This window comes from Manduca sexta, chromosome 15 (genome assembly GCF_014839805.1).
Source record: "Manduca sexta isolate Smith_Timp_Sample1 chromosome 15, JHU_Msex_v1.0, whole genome shotgun sequence".
In the NCBI taxonomy this organism is placed as follows: domain Eukaryota; kingdom Metazoa; phylum Arthropoda; class Insecta; order Lepidoptera; family Sphingidae; genus Manduca; species Manduca sexta.
The window spans coordinates 13,546,051-13,564,525 of NC_051129.1; the positions used below are offsets into that span (position 1 = coordinate 13,546,051).

Genomic DNA, 18,475 nt, shown 5'->3' on the forward strand with positions numbered 1-18,475 from the left:
AATACCAGCTGTGTACTATTTCTCCTCCAAAAGGACTTAGGTTACCAGACAAGCTTAATGCAGATTAGCAGACTTCACGTCACCTTAAAATTCTTGCCTGTGAAGGTTATGGTGTCAGTTGAATAAATGTTTTTTGTTTTTAAACGGATTTACCAAGGTCCATATAAGGAGTGCAAACAATGGTTTAAAGAGCAAAAACATAATTGATTTAATATTTATTAATAGCATGATATGTTTTGTTCACGAGTCACTTTTGTATAATCAAATAATCTATGTATACTTAGTAGTAGCTAATAGCTATGAATGATATGGCGCTTTGGTAATACCCCTATGGATAAAAGACTAAAAATTATGGAAATCCCGTCGGACATATCATAGCAAACATAACTATATTCAAGTGATACAATTATATATTGTTTATTTTTTAATACTTTTCATGTAAGTAATATATGATGTCACTAAGTTTTAAGTGCTTTTGCTGGCGGTAGGATGTATTTTATATCGGAGAGCGACCATCGTACACAGGGTGTTAAAACCCGCCATAGTGACCCATGTGAGTGTGTCGCGTTCCGGGATCATTCTGTATATTAATCCGGTTCCAACAGGACGGCATTATTGTGTCGACTGTCGAGGGGTAATTATCTCTCCTCAGTCGACATTCTTTTGGACTCCACTTACCATCAGGTGCTCTGCCATGCCAAGGCAGACGGGCTTACGACCCATCTGATGGTAAGTGGCCACCGTCGACAATGGACATCGGCAATGCGAGGCGCACAGCCAAACTACTGCCAATCGCATAAAACTCTTTCTTACGATTTAATAGATGGTCTATCTTTTACGAGAGTTCAAGCACTGTTGTGTCCCAGTTTCGAATGACATTTGTTATTACAAATATGATAGATTAGGTATTGATAATCTAATTAATTACATAATATTGTGATACTTAGTATCTCACGTCTTAGGGTGACTAGCGGAGTTCAATGCTATCTAAAGCTTTGTAATTTAAACTGGATCCATCCAGAAGTTTAAATTACAAAAGTTATTATCTCTGGATGGATAGTTTACGAACAGTTTTTTTCTCCAATACGTGAGCCATGGTCATCTAGTATAAATACAAGTATTTTCAACCATGCCATCCCTAGTAATAGGGTTGCCACATCCTATAAATATCGAACAAGCAGCTCACGTATCGGCAACGTGCCGTGCGCGGGCTGGGTTGTGTGCCCCTTCATTGGCTCCAATTGAGTTGGGCCTATTTGTACATTTACAAGATTGACGTTAAATGCCGTTTCTCTTTTCGAATTGTAATAACACGTATGGGATAAAAATAGGTTTTGTTTTCCAGAGGGAAATGGAATTTAATTTGTCGACTACATTCTAAAGAAATCGGTTGGTCATTTGTTGACTGATTCTGGCCATCATCAAGGGAATTAACGTGTTTCATTGATTTTATATTTGGTTCCATATTATACATAATATGCAATACGCAACCAAGAGACCTTTCTAGATGATAAGAAAATGAAGTCAGAACAGTTACTGTATTTGCAAATCGAAACGAGCTTCGTACATCGCAAAGCACAAAGCGCCTGTAGGGTAATAATAATTCAGGATTGTTGTGTATATGATTTCGAACAAAAAAGTAAGTTATTTGAGATTGAGTACTTATGGGGGGATATTATTTGCATTATAATCTCAGTTATCATAGGTACGCAAAAAAATAGTAAGCTGTCACGTTACGTTGGTATTTTGTGAGATGGCACTTCAATAGAGCCTGGCTATTCATAGTATTATTTATTCAAAATGGGTTTATCGTAAATTTTATAACAATTAGATTTAATAAAATATTTTTTCTTTTTCTTTTTATTCTATTTGTGTTTACAGTTTAGATCGGTTATTTAAGGTAAATGTTATCACAGTGATCATTTGTCACCTATTAATATTCCACGTGACTCAATATAATTTACTTTCGCAACAAATAATTCAACCAGAATAAACATCTAACAAGTTATTCCAACAAGAAAATGTTATTAGAAACTTACGTTCACCAAACTTCCCGAACCTTCAGGATATTTCTTTAACAGAATAACGGATAGTAACAAATTACCTCCAATATCGTTCCCGGCTTAATGGTTGCCAACCAGAAATCGAGTTACGGCCGAAGTCTTTTAAATTCGGCAGATGTCCACGGGAAAATGGAATTAGCGGGTACTTTTTACGCACCCTTTGATTCGGATCACGTAGGCGCTGTTAGGGCGTCGGGGCATGTCCTGTGTTTAATCTCCGAGGAATACGGGGTCATAACGCCATCTTCGCTGAGTTATGACGCAATAAAAGCACCGTATTTGAATATAGAGGAAGGCGGGATGGCTATATCCCCCTTGATGTGACGCTTGAGGTTCTGTTGTATGGATTCTTTTATTTTTTTATTGTAAGATTATGAATGCCAACAGCCTATGAACAGCAGAAATATTAAAGGAATTCTGCATTCTTTCTAATTCTTAATCGCTCCCCCATTACTGAGGATCATGACTCCTTCTGCGTTTCGAGATCTGTTTCTAGTTGATAGGATTCGTCGCCTGAAGAAAAGCGGTGCTGATGGGCATCTCCGGCTGTTCGAAGATCTCGCCCGACTATCTCTTCGGGTTGCAAGCTCAGGGTCTTGGTCTCTTGAATTCTTCATTATCAATTGGAAATTTACTTCCAACTATCAGTTGCAGGAAAATTCTGACTTCCTAACAATTTTCTGTAAAAAATATATTAGTGGAATTGTCCCATCAGTGCTAAGTATAAAATTGGCTACAACATCGTTCTCCCACTTGTAAGAGTTCAAACAACGTACTAAACTTCCTTGTATAACATTTGAACTCGTACTTCGCCAAACAACTTTTTGTTAAAGCTATTTGTGGCTATATTTAGTAAAGTAAAGATTTTCATTTAAAAGGGCACACAAAACATATTGCAAAAACTAATGACGACCTTCCCTCTCTATTCAGTCAACAATGGGTAGTTATGTATGCTGTTGTTGATTGCGGACAATCTAATTTTATTTCCCAAAGTAATTAGTCTTTATTGACCTGTTGTGCCTTTTTTTTGTTATACGAATGATTTTTTTCTTTAGTAATGAGTAGGTTTTTTATTAAACCTATAATGTTGATTATGAATGTTCGATATTCCATTAAAACATTGACATCAATAAATAATAATGCATGAAATCACGTTTTCTAATAAGATTCATAAGTATGCTCTTAAAGATTTTATTTTTACGTTGATTTTTAAGGCCTCGCCGTCCATAAAATTATAATGCGACTCGAAAAGTCCGACAAAATCCAAAAGCGTAGTTACAAGTTACGTTGTATTACAAACTTGTCGCCTTCACAAAAACGTTTAGGATTAATTACTTTGAAATATTTCGCGAAACCGTGATTTGCAATTCTGCTAATAACGTAACGATATTACGTTTACTACAAATAATTATTGCTAAAAATAGCACTCGACGTAATGTCACGCACGAATTGACGACCGCGCGTAAACCAGTTTTTCTTTATGTTTTAATTGAAAACACGACAGTTTTTTTTTCACGTCGGTTTAGCAGGTATGATAAACTTGCAATGGCGGTTACGGTTCGTGGCTTATTTTTTTATGTTTAGATCATATAATTTTTTTTATCAATCACAATATTTTTTTTGTGGTTCATCTAAAAAAATATCATTCACAATATTTTTTGTATCTTTAAGTTACATTCTATTATGCGTATCGCGTAGGTATTTACGGAACACAATTTTCCTTCAATGACGTCACACAATCGCAATTTGTGAACATCCCTCGTCTCAGACTAAAAGGTTGTTATTTTTATTGCCTTAAATTCGTACCTATTTGTAGCTGCTTAATAGCTAATTTTTCATCTTTTAGTACAGTTTCATGGTGATCCCCTTTCTCCCCCTTATGTTTTATTGTATTAAACACTATTAGCAGAATGATAAATGTTGAATTTGTTCATTTCACCTCTATCTCCCCATCTAGAGTAGTGAAATTTCTAGTCATTATGTTTGGTAATAAACAATTTAGTCTAGACATAAGGCGCATATATCAAAGAACAGACGTTAGGGGATTCAAATTTAATAGTATTGTTTTGTCTGGATTTTTGCTTTATGTGCCGGAGTCAAGATTGCCTCTTGACATTGCTGAGCACGAGAGGATTTTGTCGAAAAGGTCTAAAAGCTGTTCCAATTACTGCTTTGTTGGTGTTAATAATATCTCTTTAGTATTATCATACGACTATCGCATCGCATTTCACGTTTGTCGCGTGTAACCCTTTGAAGTAATGGAATTTGTTCTTTAGTTCGTGTTGGTTTTTACGCCTTTGTGGATCTCAGAATATCTAATTAAAATTTTTTTGGTACATAAACACTTAAAGATTTGTTTTCTGAATACATTTCAAAAATACATACTGTTATTTAGGATGTATAGTTGAAGTATCTTGTTGTTTATGAAAATGGGTGATGTGCATGATGGGTGACAGGCATCAGTCATTTTACAACAATGTTACCTAGTTGTGCCCGATATGGCGATAGGCTCGCCCCCTATCACATCATGGGACGTAACACACTTGGCGAAAAGTGAGTGCCTTGGCATACCCCATCGGGGATAAATGAGTGATGTTTTGTGTGTGTGTGTGTTACTTAGTTCATTATTGCTTCTTCCTTATCACTCAACACGATAACATGCCGTATGATTTTCATAAAAATGTGATTTCATTGTTAATTCCTATTTTGGCGGTAGGCACTACCTATCAAATCATGGTATGGGTAAGGGTTTTCGGGTTCACAAATCACAAGGAGATAAAAAATAAATATTATACTCAACTTTCTGATCTGATATAAGATACAAAATGTTCAACATTGTTAATTTCGTCATTCGCCAACATAACTATTTCAACGTGAATCGATCTTTGGACACATTTGCACCAAATTGCGTAGACAATGTGATACGATGGACGTATCGACGGTGAACAAATCGAGTGCGATGGCGTTCGACTAATTCAGATGACAAATATTGGTCCAACGGACCGATGGAATGTTGGCTGTTGTGTCCGAGGATAATGGTCGGCGCACACGACTAGTGCAAGCGATGAGATATCATTTATGAATATAGCATATCAACAACCTTACGTTATGTTAGTATTAATATTTTTTGTGCTTACGTGCTTCGTTTTTGCCGAGAGTGTAATCTATAATTGTAATTTAATAGATATATTACTAACTTTGATTTTATAGATATATTACTAACTTTGATTTTATAGATACACTATCGTTTGCCGATCTGGTGTTAAATATGCATTTAGAAAAGCAAAGACGATCGTCGAAGAGATGCTATGTCTGTCGTTCAACGTCAAGTTAATGTAATTTGCCATCTCTACAAAAAACTTGATGATATACTCCTAGTTATATTGTTTTGATTATAATATTCAGCTCGCTTCAATCTAGTCTCGCTTCTGTGTCCGTCTGCGCTCAACCTTACATGAACCGCATGACCACCAATCATACGGACATGATAGGGTCCCTGTTCGAGAGATTTGTGTGTGTTCGTATGTCACGTTTCGTAAATACGACTTAATAAAGGGCGTTAGGCGGTGTGCGTTAAAATACTTGATTAGTTGAGAAATTGTATGATGTAAATTTATTATGTTCCATAGAAAATGTACTAAACATTTTATTGTGGTAGGTTTCTTGTATGCGTTGGTTCGTCTGGTCAGGTTTATATTGAATGATAAACCCAATGCTTTTTAGTGAAATGTTCTGAATGGTGTTCTGGTATCACGTGCCCACTGGGGCGTAGATTCCAGACTCTGAGATGATACACACACACAACATCACGCATTTTATCCCCGAAGGGGTATGCAGAGGCGCAACCATACCCACTTTTCGCCAAGTGTGTTCCGTCCCATGATGTGATAGGGGGCGAGCGTATCGCCCCCTATCACATCATGGGACGATACTAAGAAGTAATACCCAATATCGTCTGGGATTCGAACACGAGACCTCACAGTTGTGTCGTCGCGCTACGCAAGCGATTAACTACACTGAAGCAGTGGATATCAGAGATATCGATGTGTCTAAAGAAATTTTTTTTTTTGTTAGGACGCCTGATTGCGCTCCTTTATGCATCGGTCTAATTACGTCTATAATTAGTAATCTAAACTGTTTATAAGAACGTTGACAGATATCAATATGATACCTGGGACTGGTTTTATAGGCGTGTACAGCAATGTTTGTAAAGCCGTGAACCCAAAAAAATGCTTAAATTTCTGTTAAACTTCTATAAAAAAAAAAATGCAATACCATCAAAATTCGTTTATAGATCACATACAAGAAGTGAAAAAGTATTTGTTAATATTTGTTATAAATGCACATTGTAGGCGCGTCGGTACACGGCGGATGTTGTGTTTGCGTTATTAGCTCCAGGACCGATATCGGCCGCTACCTGCGAGCTTACCTGCCATATCAGCCCGCTTTTGAATATTATTTTGTTTATCTTTGTCTCTTCCGAGAATTCGGCTGTGTAAAATGGTCGAAATGCCATTAAAAATGGAATTGTTGAATAGTTCGGGTATAGATGAAAATGTTTTTGCATCTCGACGTCAATTCCGTGCAATGACAATGGATACTGTGTTAATAAAGGATTTGTTTTTGTAATGTTATTTTTGCGTCGTGACTGCAATAACAATTGGTATGTGCACAGTTATTGATGGGTTTTACCGACACCAAACTGTGAGCCATTAGTAATTATATTGGTTACAATTTCCTTGAAAATATGTATGCAATAGTGTCTTTTTTTTGAGGTCTGCCGTGGTATTACCGGGGGTACCTTGCTAGCGGTGTACAAGCGATCCCCCGGCTTAGCAACCACGGCAGTCCCTGTGAGGGTTTGGTGGGCCCTACCGTTATCGCCGAGGTTGCCAGCGGACCGTACGCTGGCGATCCACGGCTCTCCGGTTACAGGGCCCGGGAGGAAGAAGGAAGGGGAGAGAGGGAAGGAAGAGAAAAGCTTTCTTAGGATGGTTGGAAGGGAGATGGAGGGGAAAAGTTCGCGAACACTAGGCCTCAATGTGTATTTAGCAACCATGAGGTATACAGGTATACACACTGAACTGTGTGCCTAGCCCTAGGGTAGCGGCAAATGTGCCTCTATACATGGGCGTGCATTTGGTGCACAATAGTGATTGAAAACTGCCCAGTAAAAGCCATAGTATTAATAGTATTCAGACAAACTTGTGTATACAAGTGTATTAATAATATCTAGACAAAAACAGAAAATTGCAGCTACACATTCAGTAAATCCAGAAACACGTACGTTCATGGCACTAATACGAGTTTACGACGGCGTGTAATGAGTGGGCATCGCACGCGCGCGCGTCAAAACAAACATGCGACGCTATCCATCCACCGATTTGATAACTGCACTTACGTTGCACACTAAAATTAACTGCCAGTACGCAAACATAAGTTTGCCGTCCATTATCACAGGACGCTCAACATCTGTGCGCACGTAGAGTCAATATTCGAAGACACGACGGTAAATATAAATTTGTTGATCCGGGGTACATGCGGGTCGTAAAATCCACCCTCTGCCGGTACATTATTAAACGTATCGTTTGTTTTATTGTCGCATATTAAATTCGACATGAAAATGCTTTATTGATACTTTTGATGAGCGTGACGTAGATGTTTGTTTTTCTCGTGTGTTTAGGTCTGGAAATGGATGTGATAATTTTGATGTTTGTATTGTTTTCGACATATAATTGTAGGTATACGATAATTTTTTACGTTGGAAAGCCGTAAGTGTGTCGTCACAATCTGCGATTAGCTAGTTACAGAAAAACATACACGAATGTTATATTTTCTTATGTGTTACAGCGAAATGAGTCGCCATAGTAACAGATTACAGATAAACGAATACATATTTACTTGCCATAATAAACTTTAATATTATAACTATAATTACGGGTAAATGTTATAATACATGTTGTTTTTTTATAGGTTACTGGAGTAAGTATTTTTGGTTATCACTTGAAATACTTTCTTATCTTAGTATCTTTAGCTACAGTATTAATGTTATTAACAGCTGCTAATTAATCTGAGGTCGTATATATACTTTAATACGATCTTCTTTACGTGTGGTATGATACTGATATGATACCTGAAAAACGTTGGATATATCCAAATTATTATTTCCTATTGCACAATGTGAAGAACGTTATATTATATTAAAATTAAAAATAAATACTAGCTGATATAAAAATTATTTTATCTGATCGTAATTCCACTAAATTGCTTGTTTCTTATTTGTTCTGTGGCATCATAAATATTATAAAAAAAGGAATTATTGTCTTGAATTTATAGTAAACATTAAGAACCTAAAAAGCTAGTGCTGCACGGACAGTGCATCTTTGCACTTTCGAATGATTGAAAAAGTCAAAAAAAAAAAACAAAAAAACTGCACTTAAAACGTCAAAATACGAAAAGGTCACACCAAAAGAAATGGCCAGTTTGTACACAAACTGCCCGTGTTCTAAAAATAAAAAAAAGTGGAGATTCGAATGTCAAAATATGAAAAAGCATGCACCAGTACAGCCGGACACGGTCTGGCGATCGCGAGACGGCGCGGCGTTAAAACAACTATGTTTAACTAATTGCGATGCGCCGTGACTCGTGATGCACGGATACGTTTTGATAATAAAAAAAAAAACAGCACCGCCGCAAAAACGCGTGTCAACTTCACGCTGCTGTGATCAACGTGAAATTATGACGTGTTATGCAATTCTGCGTGGATCTTCGCGTCATATGATTTTACGATTGGTCTGATTTATTGTGATGTGGCACATCACGTAAACAGCACGCCCAAAGCATAGAATAAAAATTAAAAAAAGACGGGATTTTTCTTATGAACTGCTATATGATTGAAATAAATCGTGTTTATAAGTAAAAGGTCAGGAGATGGTAAGTAATTATCAACGCTCTTGAAAACCTAATACCTGAAGAATCATGAGGGTACGCTGCCTTAATGAAAGCAACGGAGTTATATCCGCTGAGCCCCCGGCAAATTTTCGCCGTACATAACACTGTAAAGACATTTTAAGAGCCCAACACATATTCAATTGTAAAAAATGTATGCCTCAAGCGATCCGCACGAAATATTAGGCACCGGGTGCTCAACCGGGAGTCGATATCTTCTCGAATTTATTGTTCGCGCGCCGTATTCGCTGTCGTATTCAAGAGTTATTGGTTATTGTCAATAGAGACGTTATTGTTCGGCCGCGGGGGGAGGGCCTCTTTCGAAAGCTATCTCCTTTCGAGAGGTCGTAAATTTTAAATGAATCGCGCTGTGATTGCGATCTTCGGAGCGAATTTCGGAATGCATAGAAAAAACGTGCCGAGTTTGTATTCGTGCAGCGGTGTTGGATGTTTTTGTGACTTTAATTTATCGAGTTCTGTTCAGGAACGGAATTGATTATTTTATTTTAACTAATATTAGGCATGCCTTCTATGCGATTGAGGCTGTCCATTCTTCGCATATAACAATTATATGTGTAATTACAGCCTGACCGAGAAAATAAAAAACTTGCTTTAAGGACTCCACTTTTGTTTTTGCGTTTTAAAGTGTTCCATATTTTACAGCAACACGGCGAAGGTTTTTATTTTTCTGGTCAGGTTGTACGATTAAAATTCTCCGGCTATTCTTTTGTAAAGGCACATGTATGCAGTTAAGTATAAAAAAATAATGTAACGGTATTCCATGTGTAATCGCTATAAAACTCAAGTGGATTTTATGATATGGTTTTTATGTTCCCGAGGGAGTGACAGCGTGCTATGTCGAACGATAATATTGAATTGCGTTGCCATGACGACCGTTTTAGTGGTTACCGGTCGGTTTTGCCGAAGATCTATCTCGCTATTATGTGATTTTAATGATATATTTTTAATAGGATAGCTTAAATGTGAAATAATTAAGTGAAGGATTGGAGGAAGCTGTTGTTTTGACTTAACAAGGAAATGTTTGTTTGTTAATTCTGATTATTTTTGTTTTTTTCCGGGTTTGGCAATACACCCGTTGGTATGTACAGAAGCAAAAGTCGGTCAAATGTTAAAGATTTACTAGAAAATCGGATCCTTACTCGTGCTATAACAGCACTGGGAATAAGAAACAGTACCGGCAAACTATAACTTACAATATAAAAGAATAGTAAAATGAGGAAACCGAAGAAAAAATGTGCTCTCTAAATAACGCATCCCACGTCCGTAATGCGTCACTCCAACACAGAATACTGGAAACACTAGCCCCACACACTAAATACACATAGTGTTGCATTCTAACATGATTACAAAAGCTGTTGCCACTTTTGCCGACCTTACCGCCCGGGAATCCATTACGCACTAAAAACAAACGAATTGACGATTAGTTTATTAAATAAAAGTGTTTTAAAACACGTACTCGGCGGGTATTAGGCCGTGTGTTCACAGAATATTATTTGACGCGTTATGTCTGACGGTTATAATCATTTCTTATGTTTACGGGAATGTTAGACGTTGAAATAAAACTATTTACGGATTTTATCGCGGTTCGCCCCGTGATCATGATGGCTGCATGCAGTCTTCGAAACATCGGGAGACAATAATAGTATAAATAACCGTGATAAAATCCGTAACAGCTTTGTTTCAGTTTGACGGTTGTGCTGTTGACACTGGACCGCCTTCTCGGCTGTCGCCTGATGATGCTCTTGCCCGAGGCCTATAGATCACACTTAGACGAAACCAATATACGTGCATCCTCATAACTAATAACATTACCAGGAAACAGTGTCTATTATTATTTTCGACTTCTTCTTGGAGCGTACGAAGCAGTGTGCTCCTTGTAACATTGGTACACAGCATAGGTTTGGTTGTGAGATAATAAAAAAATATTAAGCATTATGAGGCAGAAATGAAAGTCATAGAGTGACCAGTGCTGTACATACATAAACACTGGTGTTACTGCGACGGTGTGGGCGCTAACCGTTAACAAGCAATTTGAATAAAAATACTTCGCGTCAATCGCCGCCTAGTGCACACGCAGTTTTACAATTCTCGGGAAAATTTTAAACGTTACAATTGTCGGGTGATATAGGATCGTAACTCCGCGTTTGTAGGTCAGCCACAGTGTACGTCGTTCAGTAGGTCATTTGTTTCACTATTTTTATCTGCGGCGAGTGTACTATAAATTAGATAATGTGTTTTGAGTGCTCGATGTTTGTATTGGATTCGCGAAGGTCTAGTATCTGGCTGGTGGTGGATTGGAATTTTGTGATAATTGGCTAATTAAATAGTTTTTGACAAATAATGGCGCCAATGATTACGTTTTCGTGATATTTTCGTCCAGTTCGAGATTATACGATTGCTATTTCATCATGTTTAGATTTTGATATATATGTACGTACCTACTACGAGATTACAGTATATCTTATACTTAATAAAATGTTTATTTACAATGTTTGTAGGATCTAAAATATTGTTTCTATAACCATTTTATCTTCTATCAGTATTGTTCTAATAATTTATATACAATAAAAGTTTTTGCAACACGTTCAGAATTGCAATCAGTGTACATTATAACATCAAGCACACGAAAGTTAATACAAAACGAACAGTGTCTATTGTCGGTGAATTGCAACGTATAATCTGATCAATAAGTAGATAGGAAAGCGGCCGGGTCAGCCGAGATTACAACCCCAATCACGAGATAGTAAGACAAAAAGCAGCCGATATGCGTGATTGATGAACCTGCGGCGGCGAAAGGATTGTGAGAAATGGTGTTTTGTTGTTTCTACCAGTGATGGGATGGGATGATGAATGCGGTGGTGGGATTGGTGATCGGTGATCATGTATGGCAGGTTAAGGTGTGGATGTATTGTTGAAGGAGATATGTCTTTGCCGATTTGTGTTTATGATGAAGACTTTCATGGAGTGGAAATGATTGGGAAATGTTATATTCTAATGATCATAAAGTCGAAAATATTTTAAATTAGACAATTCGAATGTTTAATTTAACATAAATATATATTTAAAATTTGCAAATATTTTTTTGTCTTCTGTTTTATCTGTAAACAAAGGTCAATATTTAGCAAACGTATTAGACAACAATTAATACAAACACGTTAAAAATCACATCACTGAACAAATTGAATTTAGTAATTATCGTAATTAATTGTTTTCGAAAACAGTAAACAAATATGTATTGGTTAAATATCAGATGTTTTGTTTGGAAAAACAACTTGACATAAGTTCATGCTTATATTTTAGAGGGGAAAATATGTAAAATATATTATTACATTGGCCACGCAAGATACTATTACCATAACGACTATAAATTCCAATCGCACTTAGTTAAGCTTTTCTACGAATCATCAAACATAAATTTTAATTTCACATCCGATTCTATGTAACCCGCCACGCCTAAATGCAGTTTCACACACATTGTCGAAACGTGAATTAAAATGTATAACCATGAACGATTCGCGAAGTTCTCGCGGACGTGACTCACTGTCTAAACATTAGCTACGCGACGTCAGCTGTTGCTATGTCCGAATATCTCTACTTGAATATTCCGCATTCTTACATTTTCTCTATAAAGATCGAGTTAATAGTCGCCGCGTCCCACGTGCCGCCGCCTTAAGGCCAAGCGCTGTCGGGAATTTTTATCGACCGATTAATTAATTTAAATTATCACTCAATGGCTCTGTGCGAACGATTTTTACGCGTTATTTATGCGATGGGCGTGTAAATGATCGTCTCTGTTGGTTTATAGTTTTACATATTTAATTATTTGTTTGAGTTTCGATTGTTGACGTGAAACGGACAGGTGAAGACCCTGTATTATGATGTTTAACATCTGATTTTGTATAGTGACGAGTACAATACGGTGCTATTGTGAATTGTATCAGATTGAAGCTCGTATTCCTACTGTTTATGTGTAGGCGTGATCACTATCGGGCAGTCTTCTCGTGTCGTCATTCCTCGTACATAAATATAATCGTAATCACTCGCGGTAACAATGATTTTCCTGTTGAGATGCACTGTTTCTAAGATTAATACATTTGCATTACTTTAATCGTTCAGAAATGCGAAACACTTGAGCTTTTAATTGTGTTTACATTCGTGAAAATATTTGAATGTAAAACAAGCTATAATGTTACCAATAACCACATATTTAAGTGTCTAAATTGCTTGTCTAGTTGTGATTAGCGCGGTAATTGATGTTATTATTATGAATTTAATGACACGGTTGAGTTGCCAGCCGTAATTTTAGGGCGACATATTTTTCCGTTCGGGTTTTAGCTTCAAGTTGTTTTTGTGCTACTTTGGTAGTAAAATTCGCAAGATTTGCCGTGACTTATGATACTCTATATTTTTTTAAATCACAGTCACTCTAAATGTCCACTCGGCTCATTATTCACAATACCCCCATCCGCATTCCGGTAACCGGTTCAAACTAAACATTGACCGGTACGCGGCGCGCCTGCCCTTAACTAGACGTTGTAATTGGGCCAGGATGTCGGGAATAACCGGTTGAGTCAGCCGACCTCGTGACTGCGACGCCCACTGTGCTGTCCCTATGCTCGGATTCAGCGCGATTCCGGCGTAGTGCTGGGATTATTGTTTTTGCGTGATTTGCGTTCCGGTCGTGGTGTGCATCACTAATGATGGGTCAATGTTTTTAGATGTGAAAGGGTTGATTGAATAGGGTTAGAGGTGTTATTGAATATGTAAAATTGTAGGCAATCTGTGCTATGCCAAAGAAAAATGATGGAGTGATTGGCTGATAACGTAGTGATGGAAATAGTAGAGTTGTACCGTGGAGCGAGCGAGCGATTGATTAAATACACGTGATCGGGACTTTTGCATTGACATTGGGTCAAGATCGCGTTAAAATAAATATTAGATATTACTCATCTTTCGGACTTATTATCGCATTGTTTAGGTAAAGCTAATGAGATTGTTATGGCACTAATAATTTTGATTTTAAAACAAAACGGATTATATATTAGTATTCAAAGTCATTTAGATCGTCTAGATACGGCGCAATATGTACGATACGACAGCATCTGTATTGAAATAAATTTTAAACGTTGTATGTTCAAGAAAAGCGGAAAGATTAGCAAAAAATATCCTACAGTATTACGTAAGATCTGTTGGAAGGACACCGATGACACGTTATTTCTAACGCGACGCAACAGCTATCGGCGTTCAGCCATTTTCACACGTAACAGGTTCCCACAACCAATAAAATATCTCGTGTTTTTTTTCCGCAACGATGTAAATTATTCGCCAGACGACAGTATATATTTTTTAACAGAGCTGTAACAATTTTTTCTAGAGACCATCTCGCGTACCAATAAAAATGAATGGATCCACAAATTGTTATTTTCAAGGTCGAGCTTCGTGAATTTTATATATAACTCGCCAATTTCTTGTGACTACTGGATCGTTCAAGGTTCACAGATAAGTGTATATAGGTTAGTGGGCAAGTGATATCTGCAGAGATATCTTGAACTAGTTCGCGAGATAAAAACATCTTGTATCTAGGAGTTTGACGGGCGATGTATCAGATAGCCGTTGTTAGGCTATAATATGTAGCAAAGTACGTTTGTGATAGGTCTTAACGCGTCACTCGAAGGATATCACATCTCTAATGATCTGTTTGAGCTACATTCATAAAAGTTTATCGATTTGTAGTTCATTACCACAGCTAATTGCGTTTCTGAACAATCATAGCACAATTTGTCTTTCGTTTATCGTTATCATTACATGAGTTAATTACAACGCAGTGCGTTATATGATAGCATGATGTCATCCACATTACAAGGACCACCATGAATCCCTCACCTAATAAGTCAGTCAGACATTCCTGACCGATACGAGCAGACAAAGAACCCCTGAATCACTCGTGAACTACGCTTAATCCAAACGTGTACTAAAAATAGTGCAACCGGCTCATACATTGTGTGTAATGCTACATAGTTTCGTTTGCCAAAACGATTTGCATGCGATGCGGTACAGAAATACTTAATTGATTCACTGTACCAGTTGTGCAATAACTTTGACATTTCCTTTTGCATTTTACATTGTGTAACGTCACTCTCGTAGTTCACAATGAGATTGAGAACCAGACGACTCGTTTTACGGTCCACTGACTAGAGATTAGAATGTAAAATCGATTGTACGTGTGTGTTTATTGGTATATATATCTATAGCTTATGAAAGAGAAATTAGTTTGTTTGATAAACCAGTTTTATTTTGAAACTGCAAGCAAATCTGCACTACATGTCAAAGTGGTTTTGGATGCAATTAGCAAAATGCAAAATGCGGGTCTTCGTGGGCGATATGTGCAATTTTGAACTGTATCTAATATTACAGGTAATAAAATCCTTTATTTTAGTAATTGCATTCGTATGCGTAAGTTCTCTAAGGTATCATCCTTGTGATGTGGTTTGAAATATGTTGGAACCGGTGTAATTGTAAAAAATACCCAGTTATTTTTAAATATAACATCTTAAGACTTAGAATATCAGGATTCAGGAAAATAGTACTGTAGTTCGTCATCAATATAACAGTAGGCACTAACTACTAAAACTACGAATTTGACACTTGGTGCAAATCCTGTTTACAGAGAAGCATTACGTTTGAAATACAACTAACAACCTTTAATCTGATGGAATCATTAAATTATTTTTCTGGTTTTAATATTCTTTCGCTCTGAATTCCAATAATTCCGATATATTATTCTTCATATACCACAAAGTTACGTCCAAATCTCGCTATCACACGGAGTCCGCCGAGCCCGCATACCCGATTACAAAACACTCGTAATTAATATTCAAAAGGCGTTTTTTTGTACAACTGTTAAATTATACGTTACACGGGTCTTAATTAACGTAACGCAGCGACACTGCGCCCGATAGTATAAATGTGTATTATTTAATTTGTGAATGCATTTCGAGTATCATTACAAAGATTAAGTAATATTGAACTCGCTCGCTTGTTAATGGGTCCACTTTGAACAGTGTGGTCTACGCTTATGAAAGTATTTCGTAATGTATAGGTTTACATACATATTCACGCTTTTTATCCCCTAAGGGGTAGACAGAGGCGCAAGTAGTATACAGAGGCGCATCTAGTAATACTACTTTCCGCCGTGTGCATTCCGTCTCATGGTGTGATAAAGGCGAGCCTATCGCCATATCGAGCACAAATTCTAGGCTGCGGGCTGATACTGAGTAGAAAAACCCAATATCCCGACCCCGAGATCAGTAACCAATAGAGTATTCAAGTCCTTTCTAGAACTCCTGGCTTGTCCAAAGGGAGCGCTTTAACCAGCATTTCAAAATCCTCTATCGCAATGATTACTTTCACAGCCACATTCGAAAGATTGTCATCTCAACTTTCGCTTCAATTTCATACTGTTTATATTTTGATATTCTTCCGACACTCGTAATACAAAATCCGCATTGGATTAGACATAGAGCTTGTTCATTGTCAAAACTCATTCGTCCTCATTTTATCGAAAACTCAAGGCCACTGTTTGCGCATGGCTTTTCGTATCTGGTGCCATGTGCATATTATATAATTAATATTATCTAACTCTGCCACATCGGTCACGTGCTGATTGTCTAAAGTGTGATAAGGTGATTATGTGTTGTGAGAAGGTTTTTTTTATAGCGCGTTGCTGTGTGCTGAGCGATGTATGCGGACTTTTATCTAATGATATATGCAGGGTTGGCACGCGTGCATGAGTTCTCGAGGTTCTATAGGCGTGAATAGATTGTGAAAAGCCCGCTGGTTCGATTTCTGTGTTAAGATAAACATTGTATCTCTGATGCTTGTTGAGGTGTTTTGAGATTGAAAGAATTGAAAAGGCAGAAATGTATACTAATATCACAGAGTATGATATGTATTTAAAATAGGTACTTAGATGTATGTATGTAATAAGTAGCTTGTGATTGTTTTTGTTAAACAATAGAAAGCTATACTGTAAATATAGTAATATAGATTACATGTACAAAAATATGCCATTGCAAACAATACTATTTTTCGGATTTTATCTCGGTTTTTATATTATAATTTTTTCCTAACGTTTCGAAGACTGCAGCCTTCGTGGTCAGGGAGGGGACTGGGGTTATTTAAAAGATTAAAATAGCTATATTTCAATGCCTAAAATTCGAATTAACGTAGGAAATCGCTATTGCAAACAATTTCGTGTCATTTTCTGTTGATCAGTGTACACTGTAAGTTGAATAACATGTATTTCCACAGCCAATTATGGACTTTATTACAACGTAGATCTCGTTTTAGAACAGAGGTAGAGCTGGACAGAATTTTGAATGGACAGTGACTGATATCTCACTAACAAAAATTGGACCGCTTTTCGAGTATGATTGCGTCCATGCAAAATGTATGGCAATCTCTTCGTTTCTCGGATGTGCACATTTGCCTCGCCAAATTAAACTCTACTAGCCTATTTAAAGTCATGGCCAAACTAATGATACTTTGTCACCAGTCTTCATTTATTGCACGATATAAATAATTCGCGAACACAATTTCCGCCTTAATTGAAATAATAGCGCATCCTAATAAGTGCGCGATATCTTATATAACGTGGTGGAATCGCCGCCCGTATCGAGCCCGTAACACAACCGTCGCGTACGAGAATAGTCATCGACAGATCACGCCGGTTGCGTCATCTTTAGGGTTGCCACACGCGTCAGTATATCCAATAATTATAGGCACTGAAATGCTATTTACCCAGCCGTCTATTTCATAGTCGGCCAATGCTCTATGTCATTTTACAAAGGCTGATGATGACGCAGATGCAGATATTTTGTTGTTCTTTAAAATATATTTCAACGGAGAACAAATTGAGATATGAAAAAAGAAATGTTTTCCTTTATAAAAAATTGGGATAATCCTCTCCAATCTTGATTAGATAGTTAGCAAGTTTAACCTCCTCATATATTTAGATAAATAAAAATATTTAGCAAAAATAAATTATTATAAATTACATTTTCAACGCAATGCGGCAGCCCTATCGCCACCGACGCCGACGCCGGCGCCGCGTCGCATGTCGGTCACTGTGCTAGCGCAACACGTGTGCGGTCACGCGGCGGCGACCGCGTCGCGCGATCTTCGCGCACGCTGTTTGTGGGCACGCGTCGCTGATCGCGTTTGTGATGACGATTGCGTCAGGTAGATCTGATGATCATGTTCAACTCATCTGTAATTAATTATCCAAACATTAACCCCTGGAGAATATTAATTCTCCAGGGGTTAATGTTTGGATAATTAATTACAGATGAGTTCTGGATCAAGACCTCTTATTTTTTTATTAGACTTTCATCATTAGTAGGTATTGTGGAGATCACATCAGGCGATCCATATGCTCGTTTTCC

The 18,475-nt window shown here is 37.3% G+C and overlaps 1 protein-coding gene across 1 annotated transcript in view; it reads right to left on the reverse strand.

Moving 5' to 3' along the window:
- The window catches only part of LOC119189430 (lysosomal alpha-glucosidase-like), a 29,291-nt gene that overhangs the window by 770 nt on the left and 10,046 nt on the right, over window positions 1-18,475 (reverse strand). Inside the window, exon 12 of the mRNA XM_037438991.1 lies at window positions 679-785. Coding sequence (XP_037294888.1) covers window positions 679-785 — 107 coding nt within the window. The remainder of the gene's footprint in view (window positions 1-678; window positions 786-18,475) is intronic.